This window comes from Mobula birostris, chromosome 6, assembly GCF_030028105.1.
Source record: "Mobula birostris isolate sMobBir1 chromosome 6, sMobBir1.hap1, whole genome shotgun sequence".
Taxonomy (NCBI): domain Eukaryota; kingdom Metazoa; phylum Chordata; class Chondrichthyes; order Myliobatiformes; family Myliobatidae; genus Mobula; species Mobula birostris.
Window position 1 is genome coordinate 33,187,119 of NC_092375.1, and position 21,133 is coordinate 33,208,251.

Genomic DNA, 21,133 nt, shown 5'->3' on the forward strand with positions numbered 1-21,133 from the left:
TAAAGGACATTCTCCCCCCACTTCACAAACTATTTGGAACACAGAACATTAGGAAAGCTGCAGCTCTGTTGGTGTCTCACCTGGTACTCTAGGGCACTGTGTGGGTCAGCTCGCACCTGTCTTCACTGAGGTATTTAACTCCTCCCTGCAATTAAAGTTGCTACAATCGTTCCAGTTCCCAACAAAGACGAAATCAATGATTATACGCCAGTCGCTCTGACTTCAGCAGTTAAGAATACCTTTGAATGTCTGATGTTGCCTTGCCTTTAAGTCCATTACTGATCCTCTTCTGGACCTGCTACAAGTTTGCTCATAGAGCAAATTGCTCAGTTAAGAATGCAGTTAACTTGTGCCTTCAATAGGTTCTTCAATGTTTGGACTCCCCAACACCTATGTGAGGATCTTGTTTGTGGATTTTAGCTCTGCCTTCAACAGTATTTTCAGCTGTTTCCCTGTGGCAAGCTAACCCTGCTAGCTGTGCTCAAATGTACCTGTCATTTGATTATATACCTCCTGACAGGAAGGAAGCAGTATGTAAGGCTGAGGTCGAACTTGTCTGATCCAATGTCTATAAGCACAGGGCTGTTCTTTCATCCCTCCTGTTCTCACTTTATACAAATGACTGGAGCTCCACAGATAAATCCATTAAAATCCTAAAGCTTGCGGATGACACCAGTGTGGTTGATCTAATCTTTAATAATGATGTGACCTACCAAAGAGAGGTAGACCATCTTGCAGTACGGTGAGCCGATAACAATTTGGAGCTTTATGCTATCAAGACAGTGGAAGTGCGGATTGATTTCCACTGACAATGCCCCACCTTGGAAGTTAATGGTCAAGCTGTGTCTGTGTCCGAGCCATTCAAGTTCCGGGGGACCAATACATTGAAGTAGGACAAGAATGTCACGATCATCACTAGGAAAGCCCAGCAGACATTCTTCTTCCTACATCTGTTTAGTAAACTTAACATCTCAGGGCATATCCCGATGAACTTTTACTCAGCTGTCATTGAAAGTGTTGTGGCCACCGCCGTCACTGGTTGGTTTACCACCACCTCCTCCCTTTCCCTCTCCAAGTCCAGGTTGCAGCGAGTAGTCCACTCCACAGAGAGCACTGACGGTCAGCTACGAACATTACTGTTCTTCACCAGAGTGAAGGGAAGAGCTGACAAGATTACTGCTGTCTCCACCCACCCCAACAGTCACCTACTCACCAAATTGCCATCAGGAAGACGCTACAAGTCCATCACCACCAGGACTACACAGCATCTCTGAAGCTTCTTTCCTGTAGCTATCCAGCTTCTCAACGAAAGTCACTCAGGTGTAATACTCCAACTGTTCCTGCACAACATCCGTTATATAGTATTTCTTGCTCTCCTCCTCCTGTTGATAATTGTTGTCTGTTCATAGGTTCACATTTATTTAATTTTGATTATTGACATATGTGCATGTGACTGTTCTCATTGTTGATCGCTTGTGGCTGTTTGCACGATTGTCTTCTAAATTGTAGGTTGTTATTTTACTGTGTTGTCTGTTCTGGTATTGTCCTGTGTTTTGTGCTTGGCACCGAACCACAATCAATTCTTTTAAAAATGCAAATACAAGGAAAGCTGCAGATGCTGGAAACTCAAGCAACACACACAAAATGCTGGAGGAACTTTGTCAAGTCCTGACGAAGAGTCTCAGCCCGAAACGTCGACTGTGCTTCTTCCTATGGATGCTGTCTAGCCTGCTGCATTCCACCAGCATTTTATGTGTGTTGCACAATCAACTCTTGTATATTTCACATGCTGGCAACAAAAGTGATTCTGATTCAAACTTACAGCCATGGGACGAGATGCTCTAACCAACTTCATCATAACTTTTAAATGAAATATTTAGTCAAGACATTAAAATTGTTATTTCATGTTCATTTAATTTAACACATTACCATAATCTACTTAATAGCAATCATTAATTTTATTGCATGATGTTCAAGTTATTTGGTGATGAAATTTCACTCTGGGAGCAGTGTAATTGTGTTACTGATTATTTCAAAGTTCCATAGCCAAAGGATTTGCATGTTTGTTTGACTTTTTACCTTGGCTAAATTGTTTGGAGTTCATATTATGCCCAATTGTTATAGCAATACATCGATCCAGTAGCCAGTCAAAGTGTTTAAAGAAAGTAGGAAGCTGCTGGCTAGACAACTAGTGAGCTGTGCAACTTGTGTCAATTGTCCCTTGGATATGAGAAAAAGGGAGGATTACAATGGTAGGTTTGCTGTTAGTAATCATGAGACTGGAAACTGCAAACTTTATGAGAAAATCTACTTCCCATGACTGGAAGAAAGCCTAAGCGGTAGAAGTTGCTGTCTGGTCAGATGCTATGCTGACGCCAAAGAAAAGCTGTCTAGATGGAAGTTAATGAATAGAAATTTGGAGAACAAATTATGGGAAAACATTAGCAAAGTGTTTTCCTTTAACGTGGTTATATGGCCACAATAATGCATCAATACTACTGGAAATTTGGACGTGGCCACAATGGGCTAACTGTCTCCTCTCTGTGGCAAAGTGACTGTGGTTCTATGATGCTGCATATACTGAGTGGAATGCAATGTCCTGTTTTACTGAGTGTTACTGTCAAAATACCGTTGGTCACGTTCACAGGAAGCAGCTGACTAGAAGGTACTCAGAGGTCATGCATACAACTGTTGCAAAGGAGTAAGATGGTCAGACAACCTCAGCAGTTAATTCTCTGTAGCTTTCCTAGATATTCATACCAAATTGTCCTGATTGATCTTGAAAGTCTTTCAATTGAATTATTCTTTGTATTGTGCATCATTTAGTATACTGATGTTCCAGAAGATCTAGCCCAACATCATAGTAAGCCTTCTGGGTACAGACATGAATATTTTAAACACTTGCTTTGAAGGTACAATCAGGAGCAGAGGTAGGCCATTCCTGCTTGTTCTGCCATTCAATAAGATCATGATTGTTCAGACTGTAACCACAAATCCCTATTCACCACTTTGTTTATCAAGGACCTACCTACCTCCATTGCCCATTGAGGAAGGGAAATCAAGACTCAGTCTTCTCAGAGATACATACATTACCTCATCTTCAGATGACGACCCTATTAGAATAGCTACTAAGTAGTTCTAGATTCGCCCATAAAAGAAGAATCTTTATGTAACCTTCTGACAAGATTCCTCAGCATCTTTAAAGCTTCATTCTTCAAATCTTTTACACAGACAACACACCAGTTTTGATATCAGTCAAAACTGCCTCCAGTGTATATACATCCTTTCTTAAATATGGTAATGAATTCTGTACACCATACTCTAGATGTAACCTTGTGTAACTGAAGCATAACCATCTTATTTTTGAACTTTGCTTTCCTAGATTGATGCATTTGAATAGGTTTTTTTTTAAAAGAAGGTAGGGCATTTACAGGTTCCTGAATATGACAGAACGGTGTCCCCCTTTAGAGGGGAAGAGATAGAAAGGAGGTGGGGGGTGGGGGCAGTCCCCAACACGTAAGTGATATGTTTTGTCTAATGCTGCTTCACACAAACCACAAGAGGAGAAGAGAGGTACAAGAACTATTAAAATGTGAAATTTTCTCATATGCTTTGTTTCAGATCATGGCTATGCCTCTCCTCCTCCTACAGTTCCTGACAATGACTGTCCATTTGTTACTGGCTGGAACTGTTCATGTGGGTGGTTACTATCCAATGAAGCAGGGTCCACAGCAGCTGCCACAAATACAAGTCCCCCACATGGTACAAGTTGGCAAAGAGAGACCTCATATGCAACACATGGGCAAGGAGGTGCCGCACTTGCCACTGTATGGAAAGGATTTACCATATACCTCTCACTATGGGAAAGATGTTCCGCAAATGCGTGTGTTTGGAAAGAATGTGATGCCTCAGAAGGAAGCAAAAGGTAAGAATTACATTAAATTGAGGATTAAAGTCAATATTTCATTTTTGTGTGAAAGACATCAGGATTTTCTGGATTCAGTCTGATTTATCTAAATGACAAAGGTGCTACTGTGAAAGTGGTATTGTCAATTTAACTAGTAAGAGAATGTGTTGGGAGTCCTCAGCAGATTAGGTATCATTTGTTGAGAGATAAAACAGCCAGCTCAAACAGACAGGGAAAGCTAATTATTTGGAATGGTAGAATTCAGTATTGAAACCTGCAAAAGAACTGCACTATTCTTTGACAGAATTAGGTGCGGAACCTTGACCTTGTGTTGGTCTTTGCTGGAGAAATGTGAAGGTCAGAATGTGAGCAGGATTGAGAGTTAAAGTGGCAAAGCTCAGACTGCCCTTAGAGAGGGAATGAAATTATTCTACAAAGTTATCACTCAACTAGCATTCGAATTTTCCTATTTGGAAGAGGCCACTTTTTCAGATGATTATTTTAGACTATCTTTTTACCCCCACAAGCCACTCATGTGAAAAAATTATTCTAACATATTTAATTACAGACTATACTCTGCCCGGAGGTCAGTGACTAGCGGTGTTCCACTGGGATTTGTTCGGGGACTGCTACTCTGATTTTTTTAATGTATGACTTGCATGGAGGAAGTGGAGGGTTGGGTTAGTTAAGTATGTAGATGACACAAAGGTTGGTGGTGTAGTGGAGAGTGTAGAAGGTTGTCATCGATTAGAAAGAGATATATTCTCGGGATGCAGAGTCAGTCAGGGAAGTGGCAGGTGAGGTTCAATCAGGAAGAGTGAAGTGATAAATTTCGGAGAATTGAACATGAAGACAGAGTACAAGGTTAATGGTACGATTCTTAGCAGTACGAAGGAACAGAAGGACCTCAGGGTCCAAGTTCAGGATCAGGCTTATTATCATCGGCAGGTGTCCTGAAATTTGTTAACTTAGCAGCAGCAGTTCAATGCAATACATAATATAGTAGGAAAAAATCAATCAATTATAGTTTATGTGTGAATAGATTACAAATAGTGCAAAAACAGATATATATTAAAAAAGTGAGGTAGTGTCCAAGGGTTCAACGTCCAATGTCAATGTCCATTTAGGAACCAGACTGCAGAGGGGAAGGAGGCATGGGATCCAAGGGGACATTGCTTTGTGGATCCAGAACTGGCTTGCCCACAAAAGGCAAGGGTGGTTGTAGATGGGTCATAGTTCTGCATGGAGGTGGATCACCAGTGGAGTGCCTCGGGGATCTGTTCTGGGACCCTTACTCTTTGTGATTTTTGTAAGTGACCTGGATGAGGAAGTGGAGGGATAGGTTAGTAAGTTTGCTGATGACACAGAGGTTGGAGGTGTTGTGGATAGTGTGGAGGGCTGTCAGAGGTTACAGCGGGACATTGATAGGATGCAAAACTGGGCTGAGAAGTGGCAGATGGAGTTCAACCCAATAAGTGTGAGGTGGTTCATTTTAGTAGGTCAAATATGATGGTAGAATATAGTATTAATGGTAAGACTCTTGGCAGTGTGGAGGATCAGAGGGATCTTGGGGTCCAAGTCCATAGGACACTCAAAGCAGCTGCGCAGGTTGACTCTGTGGTTAAGAAGGTATACGGTGTATTCGCCTTCATCAATCGTGGAATTGAATTTAGGAGCCGAGAGGTAATGTTGCAGCTATATAGGACCCTGGTCAGACCCCACTTGAAGTACTGTGCTCAGTTCTGGTCATCTCACTACGGGAAGGATGTGGAAGACATAGAAAGGGTGCAGAGGAGATTTACAAGGATGTTGCCTGGATTGGGGAGCATGCCTTATGAGAATATGTTGAGTGAACTCGGCCTTTTCTCCTTGGAGCAATAGAGGATGAGAGGTGACCTGAAAGAGGTGTATAAGATGATGAGAGGCATTGATTGTGTGGATAGTCAGAGGCTTTTTTCCCAGGGCTGAAATGGTTGCCGCAAGAGGACACAGGTTTAAGGTGCTGGGGAGTAGGTACAGAGGAGATGTCAGGGTAAGTTTTTTTACTCAGAGAGTGGTGAGTGCGTGAAATGGGCTGCTGGCAACGGTGGTGGAGGCGGATACGATAGGGTCTTTTAAGAGACTTTTAGATAGGTACATGAAGCTTAGTAAAATAGAGGGCTATGGGTAAGCCTAGTAATTTCTAAGGTAGGGACATGTTCAGCACAACTCTGTGGGCCAAAGGGCCTGTATTGTGCTGTAGGTTTTCTATGTTTCTAAGCTGTGCCTGAATCACTGAGTGTGTGCCTTTAAGCTTCAATACTTCCTACCTGATGGTAACAATGAGAAAAGGGCATGCCCTGGGTGCTGGAGGTCCTAAATAATTAGGTCCTTAATCTAATTCATAGATCTCTCAAAGTTGCCCTGCAAATTAATAAGGTGGTTCAAATGGCATATGGTGCGTCAGCTTTCATTAGTCAGTTGTATTAAGTTTAACCGTCGCGAAGTAATGTTGCAGCTCTATAAAACAGTGGTTAGACCACACAGTATTATGTTCCGTTCTCGTTGCTTTATTAGGAAGGATATGGAAGATTTACAGAGGCTGCAGAAGACTTTTTTCAAGACGTTGCCTTTATTCGATAACATGACTTATGATGAAATGTTGAGTGAGTTGGGCCATTTGCTCTTTGCAGCACAGAATGAGAGGCATCTTGATAGAGCTGCACGAGATTATCAGAGGCATAGATAAAGTGAACACCCAGCATTTTTTTCCCCAGGGCAGCAGTGGCCAATACCAGGTGACATTCATTTAAAATGAGCAAAGACAAGTCTAGGGGAGATGTTAAAGGTAGTTTTTTCTTAAAAAGAAAACAATGGTGGCTGGCTGGAATGCATGCTGGGGGTAGAGGCTGATATCATTAGGAAATTTAAAAGACTTGGATAGACACATGGATGTGGAAGAATATAGAGAGTTATGGGCTGTATAGAATGAAAGGGTTAGATTGATGGTGGGGTAGGGTTATACTCTTTAGTACTGTGGCATTGGCCAAAGAGCCCAGACTGTGCTGTCTTGTTCACTGTTACTCTATTAAACTTTTCTCTCTCCCTCTCATGATTTTTAAATAAATGTACTAAATTTCTACTTTTTTGTCTGTAAACCTTCTGCCTTATTTTTTCTTAAGCTTTATAATCTTCGATTGCTTTCCTGTTACATTATCTATAAACAAATAACAAACCAGTCTAATAAAAAGCTTAATTCTATCACCTACTTTTCCATCTAGATGACAGCAGCTTCACTGTAAAGTGTCTTGGGACATCCAAGGTGCAAGGTTTTTCCCACTTTTATTTATTCTATCATTAACTTAACGTATACATTTTCCTGCTCTTCAGAATCTATTGACACATCAAGACATTTTATTACAAACTCTTAAACAATATTTATAATTCTCAGTTTCTCTTCCCACAAATGTGACATGACCTGCTCAGTATTTCTAGAATGTTGCCATTATTTTAGATGGCCTGGTCTGCAGTTTTGGCACTCATTTGATTATCTTTTCACTTCAGTGAAATTTGTCCTTTTACAGTTCAGTGCCCTCGATTACAATTTCATATTAATCTGTAATGGATTCTAACTAGTTTAAGATCATTGGTTTTCATTAATCATGCTGTTGCTGTGCCAATTGACCAATTCAGTCTCTCAGATATAAACCAAGCAGGTTGCATTTCTTTATGGAAACACGCCAGTCTACAAAATTGTTCTAAGTTCATCATGAAGATTTATTCAGCACTTTTTCCATTTGCATTACCTTTATTCTATTCTGTCCAGAGAAACTTAAATGTTGTGTCTGCATCTCAGTCATTTATTTCAATTCCTGTCATTTGGGAGTATTACATAATATTAACTACCAGAGGATTTTAGACGTTAAGCTATTACTCAACTGTTAGAGTAGCTATGGATAAAATTTACCAGATTGGTCCAGAATATTGTAATTACTGTTTATTCAACATAAGCAAACAATTCATTTTGCTGTTATTGTAGATGTAAATAGATCACTCCTGGCTGGGTTACATTTTAACAGGTGGTATCTTACCAGTGGTTCCAATCAGAACTGCTTGTTCAGCAGTTAAAATAACAAAGTCTTAGAGACATACCTATGTGCTTTTAAATGTGAAAGTCCATGTCCACTTACAGATTCTGAAAGCCACATGTTTGCTCCGCTGAGTTCACATGACGACCAGCACCAAGGGTCAGTGTGGCTGAGATTTCTTAAGATTATGTTGAGGAAATCACATCTCACATTTTGTGCCAGGTCTTCTCAGTGAGTACTTTAAATATTATGGAGATTGTAGGACAAAAGCCTGTCATTAATGAATAGTTTGTGTGTTTTATTTAAATCATGTATTTTAGTGTTAATTTTATTTTAAAAGTTACTAAAATTGAGGCAACTTTAAGTGTCTCTAAATATCCATAAACTTTGCTGACTTTTTAAATATTTCCCCATTTCCATAGGTGGTCTAACAAATCTTGCTCGTTAAAGCTCGATGCTCAGAATATACCATATCTCCAGTTGGGACCCAACCCACAATTGGGAAAGATTAACCATAATTTCCTACTTTTACAATCCATACCACTTTAAAAAAGCATACTATGTCCTTGCTATTATAAATAACCTTGACACCTTACACCCTCCATCTCAGTTTCTCACCTTCTTAGTTCCTGCATCTCCAATAAAACATTACACATCTTTATTACTCCCATAAAATACACTTTAGACTTATTACTTCTGCTTACAACAACTTGTCTGCTAATATTCTTTTACCTTTCTATTTTTTATTTACTATTTTTCCATGTTTTGTGTCATCTGCACACATTGAAATCCTGCTCTGTATCTATGACAGCTGATTAACATTTATTGAAGAAACGTGTACAATCATCCTATATAATTCCCTCCAGTCTTCAGTACTTCTGCTTTCTACCTCTTGGCTAATTCTGTATTGGTGTTGCCACTGCCCCTTTATTTTCTTTCTAGCTTCAAGTCACACACCAGAAACAACTTGAAGACAGGCAAACAATATTCAAGACAAACGTGAGTAGGCAAAAAAAAAGGCTAAATGAGCATCCTGTTCCGTTCCGAATACAGGCACTTAGAGGAATTTATTCTTGACAGTACTCACCACCACACTGATCATTTGGCTGCATTTTTCTGCTGCAACAGCTATGGGCTGATTTACGTGGATTGCTTAACAGAATTTACACTTAAGAAATGAAGTAAAGTTTAACAAACATATTGTGTTTGTCTTCAAGATCTAATCTAATCTAACATACAGGAAATAGCGAAGGAATACACTCTAAAGTATAAGAGATTGCAAATACAGCGGGCAACGGTTCAAAGTAACTTTATTATCAAAGTACATATGGCACCATACAACCCCAAGATTCATTTTGTTGCAGGCATACTCAATAAATCTATAATAGGATGATAACCATAATAGATTCAATGGGAGACTGCAGTAACTTGGGCATTCAAATAATGTGCAAAAAAACTACAACCTGTGCAAATAGAAAAAGAAAGAAATAATAATAAATAAGCAGTAAATATTGAGAACATGAGATGTCCTTGCAAGTGAGTCCATAGGTTGTAGGAACATTTCAATGATGGGGCAAGTGAAGTTGAATGAAGGTATTCCCTCTGGTTCGAGAGTCTGATGGTTGAGGCTAATAACTGTTCCTGAACTGGTGTGGGTCCTGAGGCTCCTGTTACCACCTTCCTGATGACAGCAGTGAGAAGACAGCACATCCTGAGTGGTGGGAGTTCCTAATGATTGATTAACTAATTAAAAATTAAAATGGTTAATTGCACCATTGGTTAACTGGAGCAGTTACTTGGGAAGAACAAAAGTTATTTGAGAATATAGCTGGGATTCCCTTAGTCTGTTTGGGACACTATGCCATTTAATTCAGACAAGAGACTGTTGCTGAACGGTTTCTAACTAGCATCAGTTATGTATGTTTGTGTTCAAAAAGCAGTGATTTTTGTCACTGATAGTTGGTGAGAAATGTGCCGTAAGAAAATTCAGAATAGTTATGCTCACTGCGGTTTCAAGTATTCAGGCTTCGAGATGGCAGAAACAGCCAGGATTGGAAATGAAACAATTTTGCTACTTCAACAAGTTAGGAACTGTGAAGCATTTGAATGTATCAGCAATCATCTGAAATGGTACAATGAAAATGAAGATTTGGAGGATGCAATTGCCAAAAGCATTGTACGAAGGCAATCCATTACCTGCCCTAGGAGACTACACTGATTTTGTTCATTTACTGTCAATCAAAAGAATTCCTCTGTCAATACATATTAGGAACTAATTTACAGTTTTATAATATTGTAGTAGTATTGAGTGTTTTAATTTGTTCTGTACTTCATTTAAATACATAATTTGTTACTCAGTTAAAAGATAGTTTGTCTTTTTTAATACCTTTTTAATTATTTCCATAAAACTTAGGCTAATTGGGGCAGCCCCTTAATTTGCCCGTAAGGTTCTGGTCTAGATGTGTCCCAATTAACTGGAATCCACTATCTCATCGGCCAGTCATGTGGCAGTAACCCAGTACATAAAAGCATGCAGACACTGTCAAAAGGTTTAGTTCTTCCTCAGACCAATCATCAGAATGGGGAAGAAATATGATGTAATTGACTTTGACTGTGGATTAATTGTTGGTGCCAAATGGCCTGATTTGAGTATACCAGAAACTGCAGGTCTCCTGGGATTTTCATGCAAAACTGTCTCTAGAGTTTACAGAGAATGGTGTGAAAAACAAAACATACAGTGAGCAGCAGTTCTGTGGGTGAAAGTACCTTATTAATGAGAGAAGTTAGAGGAGAATGGCCAGACTGGTTCAAGCTTACAGGAAGGTGACAGCAACTCAAATAATCATGCATTACTACAATGGTGTGCAGAAGAGCACCTCTGAACTCTGAATAGACAATAGGTGCAGGAGTAGGCCATTCAGCCCATCGAGCCAGCACCACCATTCACTGTGATCATGGCTGATCATCCACAATCAGTATCCAGTTCCTGCCTTATCCCCATTACCTTTGATTCCGCTATCTTTAAGAGCTCTATCCATCTCATTCTTGAAAGCATCCAGAGACTTGGCCTCCACAGCCTTCTGGGGCAGAGCATTCCATACATACACCACTCTCTGGGTGAAAAAATTTTACCTCAACTCCGTTCTAAATGGCCTACCCCTTATTCTTAAACTGTGGCCTCTGGTTCTGGACTCACCCATCAGTGGGAACATGCTTCCTGTCTCCAGTGTGTCCAATCCTTTAATAATCTTATATGTTTCAATAAGATCCCCTCTCAGCCTTCTAAATTCCAGAGTATACAAGCCCAGTCGCTCCAATCTTTCGACATATGACAGTCCCGGTTAATATGAATTAACCTTGTGAACCTACGCTGCACTCCCTCAATAGCAAGAATGTCCTTCCTCAAGTTTGCAGACCAAAACTGCACACAGTACTCCAGGTGTGGTCTCACCAGGGCCCCCCTGTACAGCTGCAGAAGAACCTCTTTGCTCTTGTACTCAATTCCCCTTGTTATGAAGGCCAGCATGCCATTAGCTTTCTTCACTGCCTGCTGTACCTGCATGCCTGCTTTCAGTGACTATGTACAAGAACACCTAGATCTCGTTGTACTTCCCCTTTTCCTAACTTGACTCCATTTAGGTAATAATCTGCCTTCCTGATCTTACCACCAAAGTGGATAACCTTACATTTATCTGCATTAAACTGCATTTGCCATACATCTGCCCACTCACCTAGCCTGTCGAAGTCACCCTGCATTCTCATATCCTCCTCCTCACATTTCACACTGCCACCCAGCTTTGTGTCATCGGCAAATTTGCTACTGTTACTTTTAATTTGCTCATATAAATCATTAATATATATTGTAAACAGCTGCGGTCCCAGCACTGAACTCTGCGGTACCCCACTGGTCACCGCCTGCCATTCCGAAAGGGACCCATTAATCGCTACTCTTTGTTTTCTGTCAGCCAGCCAATTTTCAATCCATATCAGTACTCTGTCCCCAATACCATGTGCCCTAATTTTGCCCACTAGTCTCCTATGTGGGACTTTATCGAAGGCTTTCTGAAAGTCCAGGTACACTACATCTACTGGCTCTCCCTTGAACTCTTGAATCTTGAAGTGGGTAGGCTGGAGCAGCAGAAGACCACACCGGGTTCCACTCTGTACCTAGTAAAGTGGTACATCTTTTAATTAAATTGGTGTTATGATCTACATCTCATTCCATAGACACCCAAGCTCCACAGTTGTTTAATTTCTTTTCAACACTGGGAATTAAAATAGTAAATTTTGTGAAGTGAAGCAGAGGAAAATATGATAGAAAAGTTATATATAATCATGTAAAGCAGTCTACAGCTTAACAAGCAATGGATCAAGCAATCAGTACTCAAGAAAGAAAAGTGAATGGAAAAGGAGGCAAAATTTATGCATGCTGTTTTAATCTGTGATTAAAACAAAATGAAGTTGGAAGTGAAGTGCCAATAAATAATTCAGCAGTAAATTACAATTAGAGGGACACTTTGGGTATGTGTTTGTAAGTCTTAAGATAAGCTCATTTGAACAGATACAATGTTAAATATCGTATTTTTGACAGACAGATTCATCAATCACATCTTTAAAATACCTAAATAGATCACTATCCTACTAGAAGTCCATTATAAACTATTGTAACTATAGTGAGGAACACTGTTCTCTCTAAGCTGCACAGGTGCACAGTACTGAAATGCTCCTGCATATATCACTTTGGTTGCCATGCAGCTGGAATTTTCTTTCACATGTTAATATATTTTTGAAATTATGCTAATATAATTTTAAATATGGAAGGAGGATGTTGTACGACTAACAAATAAAAATACTCAGCTACTATTGCAAACTATGATGAAAGCACTACCTCAAAAAAAAATCACAGAAATACTATGATTTCAAATGTGCCATTTCTGAGCAAGTTAAGGCTGGTTCGACTAAGACATTCACTGATATGTTGAACTAAGTGCCTAAAAACAAAGAATTTGAAGAATTGTCAATTCTTGTTGACATCATTGGAACATTTCAGGTTTCTAGTGCTGACTATGAATGTGAATTAAATCTTTTGAATTCAATCAGACTAGAAACAGAGGAGAAGTGGAACATTTAGATAACCTATTGAGGATGATGACGTATCTTTCATCTGGATGTGAGTTTAATCTAGACAGTGTTTTTAGGCAATGGATTTGTAATAAAGATAGATGAGAATAAGATCACAATGTGAAAATTTTTCTTTGTTGTACTGTATTTCATTTACTTTTCAATAAATAAAATCAAAAGCATATGATTTTTAAATTTTCATTCTAAATAGTCATAGTATGCATATTACAAAAAAAATAAAGTGCCGTGCAGTTTTCAGGCCATATAAAAATCATCTGCTCAGAACAATCGTTGGTCAGTGAAACTATTAAAAAAAACTATTAGAGGAAACGTTGGCGAGGAACACAAAATGCTGGAGGAACTCAGCAAGTCCTACAGTATCCATGGACTGAAGCCCAGTCCTGATGAAGAGTCTTGGCCTGAAATGGCAACTGTTTATTTCCCTTCATAGCTACCGACTGACTTGCTGAGATCCTCCAGTAGTTCGTGTGTTTCTCAAGATTTCCAGCATCTGCAAAGTTTTGTGGTTGTACTATGTATATGCTGAGGTGCAGTATACCAATGCACTGAGAAATGATCTGCCCCTCCACATAGCATTCCTGCAGAGTCACAAAAGCTCTATCAATAAGCTAATAGAAAATGAAGTCAGAGCTCAACACGAGGCAAGGGCACTTTACTTAAAAGAAAACAATACTGAGGTAGTTAAATAAATTGCTTTTTTTTCAGAAAAGAGACAAGCATTCCAATTCTGTCCTAACATAGCTGTCCACAGACGACAGTAGAAGGTTCAAATAAGAAGGAAAACATTAAAAATTAAGAAATTGGGATTAACAATGCAATTCATTGGAAACTTATTTACATCAGAGCTCACTACTGTGAAATGAATGACCAGAAAAGGTCTTGGTGGAATAGGATGAAGGTGTTGAGCCATTATATGGTATGCAATACTTCGGGCTGGTGGTGGATGGTGGTGGCTGTGGTTGACTTGCCAGCTAAAATATTGATCTGAGGAAGAAAAATGCTATTGATTAGCATGGTCTGGGCATTTCAAGTGGTCAGTCAATTGGAGTGGAATCAATAGCTTGAAGTGTTGGTACTTCGGGTGGGAGTGGGAATCTCAAGTTGAATATGAAACTTATACTTAACGGGCTATTTTAGCTCGGTGGCCAATATTTGGGACAATATTCACTAATTGACTAGGATATAGCCCTATAGAATTATAGCACTGTGAAATAGTCCAGAAACAGTCACTATTAAAATTTCACTTCAAGAGAAGTCTAGTTTCAATCACAAACAAGAGAAAATCTGCAGATGCTGGGAATGCAAGCAACACACACAAAACGCTGGAGGAACTCAGCAGGCCAGGCAGCATCTAATGAAAAGAGTATAGTCAACTGATGAAGCGTCTCGGCACGAAACATCGTCTGTACTCTTTTCCACAAATGTTGCCCGGCCCGCTGAGTTCCTCCAGCATTTTGTGTGCATTGTCTAGTTTCAATCACCTAGCATTGCCATCAGTGAACCATATACTATAGGTTAACATAATTCCTTCAACAGGAATCTAAATATCCTTATGGAGAGTGAAAGACTTGGAGAAAGAAAAAAATAAAGATTTGCTAAAGGATTGTTTTCCTACCTTCAGACATTTTAATTTTGCACACAATCAGACAATAACCTCAATATCAAAACATGAATAAATAACAATCAACAATAACAACTATGTCTAGGAATGTATGTTCTGAGATCGAATGGTATAATATTCTGTAATTCTTAGAACTACAGATTTAAAACACCCACATTGGTTGTTGCCAAATGGATCATTCCTGCAACTGTATTCAGTCACAGCATTTGTCTTCCACTTACTGCGAATAGGAAAGTACCCAATTAGAAGTTAAATAAAGCGTATTTTTATGATGTAAAATTCAGAAGTTGTTACCAGCAGATGGGCAAAACCTTGTGACAAAGAAGTGTTTCTGCGTTTTATTCTTGGCAACAAAATACTAATCATTGAAAGCAACCAACTTATTTTGAAAGCTAGCCAAGAAGACACTCTAAACATTCACACTCAGATAATGGGGAAAACAATTGACAGGTAAAAAGCTAGAAAATTAATTTTTAAACAATATCAAATTTCCACAGCAAGTTCAGGTTTCACTCTACAACAGGTTACCTAGTCTCAGCAGGGTTAGGATCAAAAGTTGTTAAACTTGAATTCAGTCCAGAGGCTGCAGGCAGGATTCTGGTCATCATTCAGTTGCCAGATGAACACTATGTGGGTGTGGGATTGAAGTGCTTCAGAAATGAGCTCTTTGTCAGTAAATTGTTCAACCTGCACATCAAATGGTTCTTCTTGAGACTAAAAATAAACAAACAACCTTCATATTTTTTAGAATAATCTAACACTTCACACAATCAACAAACTGAAGGGTATAGACAAACAAGGCAGCTGACTTTTATAGCATCTCAAAGGCAATAAATACAATGAATCACCAATTAATCTCTTGGGAATGGATGAATATATGCTGGAACACTGGGAAATTTCCAAGCTGTTTATTGAACAAAGCAAGGGGATGTTTTAATCTTCCATCTGTACTACAGAATTTATTCTGAGTTCAAAATAACGTAACTTAACCTATCAGAAAAGACAGAGTGAGTCGCAGTTTAAAGTCCTATTTTGGAAGAATATCTCACAGAAAATAATAGTCGGGAAAATAACCTTAAGAAACCTGATTTCTAATCATCATCTGTTAAACTGGCCAGTACAAAATTATACTTCAACATTAAACTGTGAATTAGATTTATTTCTTGAAGTTTATAGAAAATACATGGTGCAACAGGTGTGTTTCCACATTTTAATATTCACTACAAAAATACTGGTTCGGATTTTATGGGCTACACAGCAGTGAAAAGTACCATAACGATTGAATTGTTCTCTATTATAAAAGCATGGTCAAATTCTGTCACTTCTTTTTTCTTTGAACTCTTTCAACTTCTTTTTCTTGTGTTTCATTCCACTATGCAGACATTGACGTCTCTAGTTAATTGTTTTAGGTTTAATTTTCTGCTTGGTGATTAGCCCCTTAAGGGAACAGTACCAAATGGTTTGCTACCCCATGGGTTTCAATCTATCATTTGTAGCAGCACATTTCAAATGAGTCAATCCTCTTTTCTCTAGCTAAAAACTACAAATGCAAATTGTTGTTTTCATTTTAAATAATGAAGACTTCATGTAATGGTTTCCTTTGGTAATTTTTCAATATTTAGCTGAACTTAAATGAGAGTACAAATATCCATATTTTCAAATTCAAATCTATTTTCCCACATGGTTAATGGAAAAACACATTGTTATCTTTTTTTTTCTTTTCTAGAACTGATACCAACATTTCCAAGTGCAATGAAAGGTGAGAAAGGTCCAGCAGGAGAACCTGGTGCAAGAGGACCGATAGGACCTCCTGGGCCACCGGGATTACCAGGTCGGGGTCTTCAAGGACCTGCAGGAGCACCAGGTCTTCCTGGCCAACCAGGTCTTCTGAGTGTTGGGAAGCCTGGAATGCCAGGAATAGCAGGTAAACCAGGAAGAATGGGATTGCCAGGCCACAAGGGTGATATGGGACCAAAGGGAGAGCAAGGGCCCATGGGACCACCAGGGCCACAAGGAGCACGAGGTCCTTCAGGTCTCCCTGGATTAGGAAAGCCAGGTAGACCAGGATTACCAGGAAAACCAGGACTAAGGGGAGAACCCGCACAGAGAGGATTTCCAGGTATTCCAGGTCCAACAGGACCTAAAGGGCAACAAGGAATTGGTGCACCTGGTTTGCCAGGATTGAAGGGCCCACCAGGATTACCTGGGCAACCAGGCCCTGCAGGACTTCCTGGTATCTCAAAGCCAGGTTTAAATGGTCTCCCCGGAGCTCCAGGAGCACCCGGTAAAACAGGACCCCAAGGTGAGTCAGGACCTCAAGGTTTTCCAGGACAACAGGGTGTTCAGGGACCACCTGGAAAGCCAGGTGTGGGAAAGCCAGGTCTAGATGGAATTCCTGGTCAACATGGATTTCCAGGGAGTAAAGGTGATAAAGGGCTCCCAGGTTTGCCAGGGCCGCCAGGTATGCCAGGAATAGCAAAACCAGGGTTTCCTGGACCTAAAGGTGAACGTGGTCACAGTGGACCACCAGGAACACAGGGACAAAAAGGCGAACCTGGAGCGGTTGGTCCTCCCGGAATTCCTGGTCCACAAGGTGAACAGGGATTACCTGGGCTCCCGGGACAAACTGGGCCATCAGGTGGCTTGGGTTTCCCAGGACTGAAGGGAGATCATGGGCCAACTGGCCCTCAAGGTCCTCAAGGCCCAAAGGGGGAACCTGGTCTGCAGGGAATGCCAGGTGCACCAGGATATCCTGGTGCAGAAGGACAACCAGGGCCAAGAGGTTTGCCTGGGCCAATAGGGCCAAAAGGAGAGCAGGGGCACATAGGTCCAACTGGTTTACCTGGACCACAAGGAGCACCAGGATTAAAAGGAGAACCTGGGTTTCATGGAGAGAAAGGTATCCAGGGCCCTGTTGGAATACCAGGGATCACTGGTCCAGGTGGTCCAATAGGCCCTCCGGGTCTTCCAGGACCAAAAGGTGACAGAGGGTTACCAGGACCTCCTGGGTTACCTGGCATAGGAAAACCTGGAGTTCCGGGACACATAGGACCAACTGGAAAGCCTGGCCCAGAAGGTCTTCATGGGATGACTGGGCCACCTGGCCCTCCTGGCCCTCCTGGTCCCCCTGGCCCACCAGCTGTTCAACCAGAAATACAACAGTTTCATCTTCCAGCAATGGGTCCAGGAATTGACGGTGTAAAGACGCCACAAGGATACATTAGTCAACCAAGTAAAAAAGGAATGCCGTTGGGAATTAAACCAGAAATGCCTGCATTTACAGCTAAACTTACAGTACCTTTTCCACCAGTAGGATCTCCTGTCAAGTTTGATAAAATCCTGTACAACGGCAGACAAAGTTACAATCCACAAACTGGAGTTTTTACATGTGAAATACCGGGAATTTATTACTTTTCATATCACATTCATTGTAAAGGTGCTAATGTATGGGTAGCATTATATAAAAATAACGAGCCACAGATGTACACTTACGACGAATACAAGAAAGGGATTCTCGATCAGGCTTCAGGGAGCTCAGTTCTTGAACTAACACACGGAGACAGAGTCTGGATGCAACTCCCATCTCAACAAGCAGCAGGACTTTATTCAGGCCCTTATGTGCATTCTTCATTCTCGGGATTTCTACTGTATCCAATGTAAAAAAAAATGTACACATGTAAAGCTTTTAAAATACAATCTTTGTTACCTTATGGAAGCTACATTCTTACCACAAAAAGCAATGCCTGAAGTTTGCTGAATTGCTAACTGTCTTTCTTTCTTTACTGGAAGGCTACTGTTAGGTATATACAAAGAAAGAGTAGACCATGTCTGTTTTACATGTTACGATTGCACATTAAGCATTTGGAGACAATAGTACTCCAAGAACCAGTGGTCATCTCAAAAAAAGTTTTCTTGTTCTTAAAGGTTCATCAGAGTCCCAAGTGTAAGGTTCCAAGAACCTCCACATTGGTCCGACTGGACCATATTCCAAGAGACTGTTGTCTTGCAGAATTGAAGCTAATTTTCCCAATCAATACTAAAATTGTAACAACAGACAGAATGCAAGTATTAAACTCTGAATGCAAACTAATTCATTCGGTCAACGTTGAAATTGAGAGATAAGTTTTCAAATTAATATAAGGAGTGTGCTTTGCAGTCGTTTATATTTTATACCTAGGCCAGGTGTACTTGAAAAAGTGTTACTGGGTGCAACATGGAAAGTGTTTAATTTCCCAGAAACAATCATGCCTCTTTATAAGAGAGAATTTGCAAAAATAATTGCTTAAGGAAACATGCTTAAACAATGCAGCCATCCCTGTCTGTGGACGAGGGACAGGATTTCAATGATCATTTCTAATCAATGAAATATGATCAATTATGTATAATGTATTGTGATATCTACTTCATCTTGGGGAGAATGGGGAATTAATAGGTGTTTATCAGTTAACAAGAACTTACCATAAAGATTCAACAGCTCAGTTTAAAACAATTAAAATAACCAGGATGACTTGGATGCTGATGAAAATCAAATAAAATGAACAGTAGTTAATGGAAAACATCAAGAAGTTGATTGTTTTTTTTCCTGGACTGTGAAAATGAAGGATTATGCATAGTATGCATAGCTTTCTGCTCTCTCACTCATTATTTTTCTAAATGGAGAATAATGCTGGTAACATATTTCGTAAATGTACAGTTGGGCAACTTTATACTTCTTTATCTCAACAGTCCAGAACCTGAAAGTGCAGGAGAAAGTCACCTTGGCACATTGTGTTAACTTGTTGCTATACAATGTCAAATCAATCAAAAAGCTCTTATTGTAGTCTCCGTAGACCCTGTATCTTCAAGTGTTTATCCACTTTAGCCTTACTTCAGGACCAGCTTTCTTGTCATCGGGGGGACATAGCACTATTACACCTTCAAAGTTGCCAAAAAGACACCAGCATAGTATGAGAATGTTTCATGTAACGGGCTTAATCTGAACAACTATATACAAAACAAAGTCCAGCAATGGATGCATAAAACAAGCTGTTTTTATTTCAAGCTACCTTTAAATGAGTGAAAGAAAAACTTCATACAGTCCTACGATCAAAGTTCAAAGCATGTTTTATGCATCATTTCCTGAACCTATCATGATAGTTGAGATTGAATCATAGCTTTGTTGTCATTCTGACACTAATGATATTTTCCGCTCATCATATTATTTTGTTCTTTATTGTCCAAAATTTAAGTATGAGCAGAAGAGCTGCATTAAAATTTAAATAATGTAAAAAATATTTGTTCACTTTAAATCTAAGCTCTACGACTCATACAAATATTTGTCATTTTGTGTTGCTTAGATTCACATCCAATTAATTTTCCATAAAAGCCAAGGAGTATTTAAACATTAATAAAATTCACATAAAACCACTTGTTAACTCTGGCAACTTCTGTTTTTTTTATTTGCATTAATTTCTCTTGACAGCACTTTGCAATCAACAGTCATTAGCTGCATCACAATCTATTTATTCCGTTTTCACTGCTCATTTTATTTTAGCAAGCTTTTCATTCCAACAACATTGCAGAATTGATGATGCTTCTATCTTTAGAAGCCTTGGTGTTTTGCATCATGTTTTGCAGTTACTGTGTCAGATTTTTTTGCTATTATCAGATCACAATTTTACGATATCAACAGTAATTAAGTAGTCAGTAATATTTTTAACAGATAGGTTATTATACGAACATACGATGCCATGACCTACATTATCTTGCACCACATTTTCACCTACTGCTGTTCCAAACATAAGCCCCTCAGACAAAGGGCATGACTGAAAAGGTAAGGGGAATTAGTCACTTCTGTCCAGAGCCAGAATTCAAAAGCAATTCCTCTATCTACCTTTCCATGCTGAGGGGGTCTATCAGAAAAACATGCAAAAATACAGTAGCTTAAAAGTTCAGTGTTAGCTCTGAATTGAACACTAGAAAAAAAGGCAACATACAGGAGACCTGGTGAATTATCGGTCAGAACTAATGTTTCATTTTTGAAAAATTGCATTAACACTCTGAATGTAATGGAATGTACTTCTTTAAACCCGTAACTAACACTTGTTCTGTATTATTAAAAAGATTTTGTACCAAATTAGGAATTATTGTATGAAATAAAAAATATTTTCAGCTTCACTTCAAGGATCTTTCTTATTATTCCAAATGTAAATTGAAAGGGCATTCTTTCCACAATCAAACCTTCAATTTGACATTTCTATTTTTTTAAATTTCACTTATAATTGTGTGGGCACTTTCTCAGTTTCTACAAGATCAACAGGCTGGGATCTGCCATTGACTAAGATTACATACCATGTACTTTGTCTCTGCTGGCGTGGTCCCAGCCTCACTCTGGCAGGCTGGCTCCCTGAACTAGGG

At 39.5% G+C, this 21,133-nt stretch overlaps 1 protein-coding gene across 7 annotated transcripts in view; it reads left to right on the forward strand.

Annotated features, from left to right (window-relative positions):
* The window catches only part of LOC140198916 (uncharacterized), a 135,927-nt gene extending 115,074 nt beyond the window's left edge, over positions 1–20,853 (forward strand). For all 7 annotated transcript variants that reach the window (XM_072260161.1, XM_072260157.1, XM_072260156.1 and 4 more), the window contains 2 exons: positions 3,622–3,925; positions 16,464–20,853. In XM_072260161.1, the coding sequence (XP_072116262.1) occupies positions 3,625–3,925; positions 16,464–18,397 (2,235 nt within the window). In that variant the 5' untranslated portion in view covers positions 3,622–3,624 and the 3' untranslated portion in view covers positions 18,398–20,853. The remainder of the gene's footprint in view (positions 1–3,621; positions 3,926–16,463) is intronic.
* Positions 20,854–21,133: the final 280 nt, after the last annotated feature.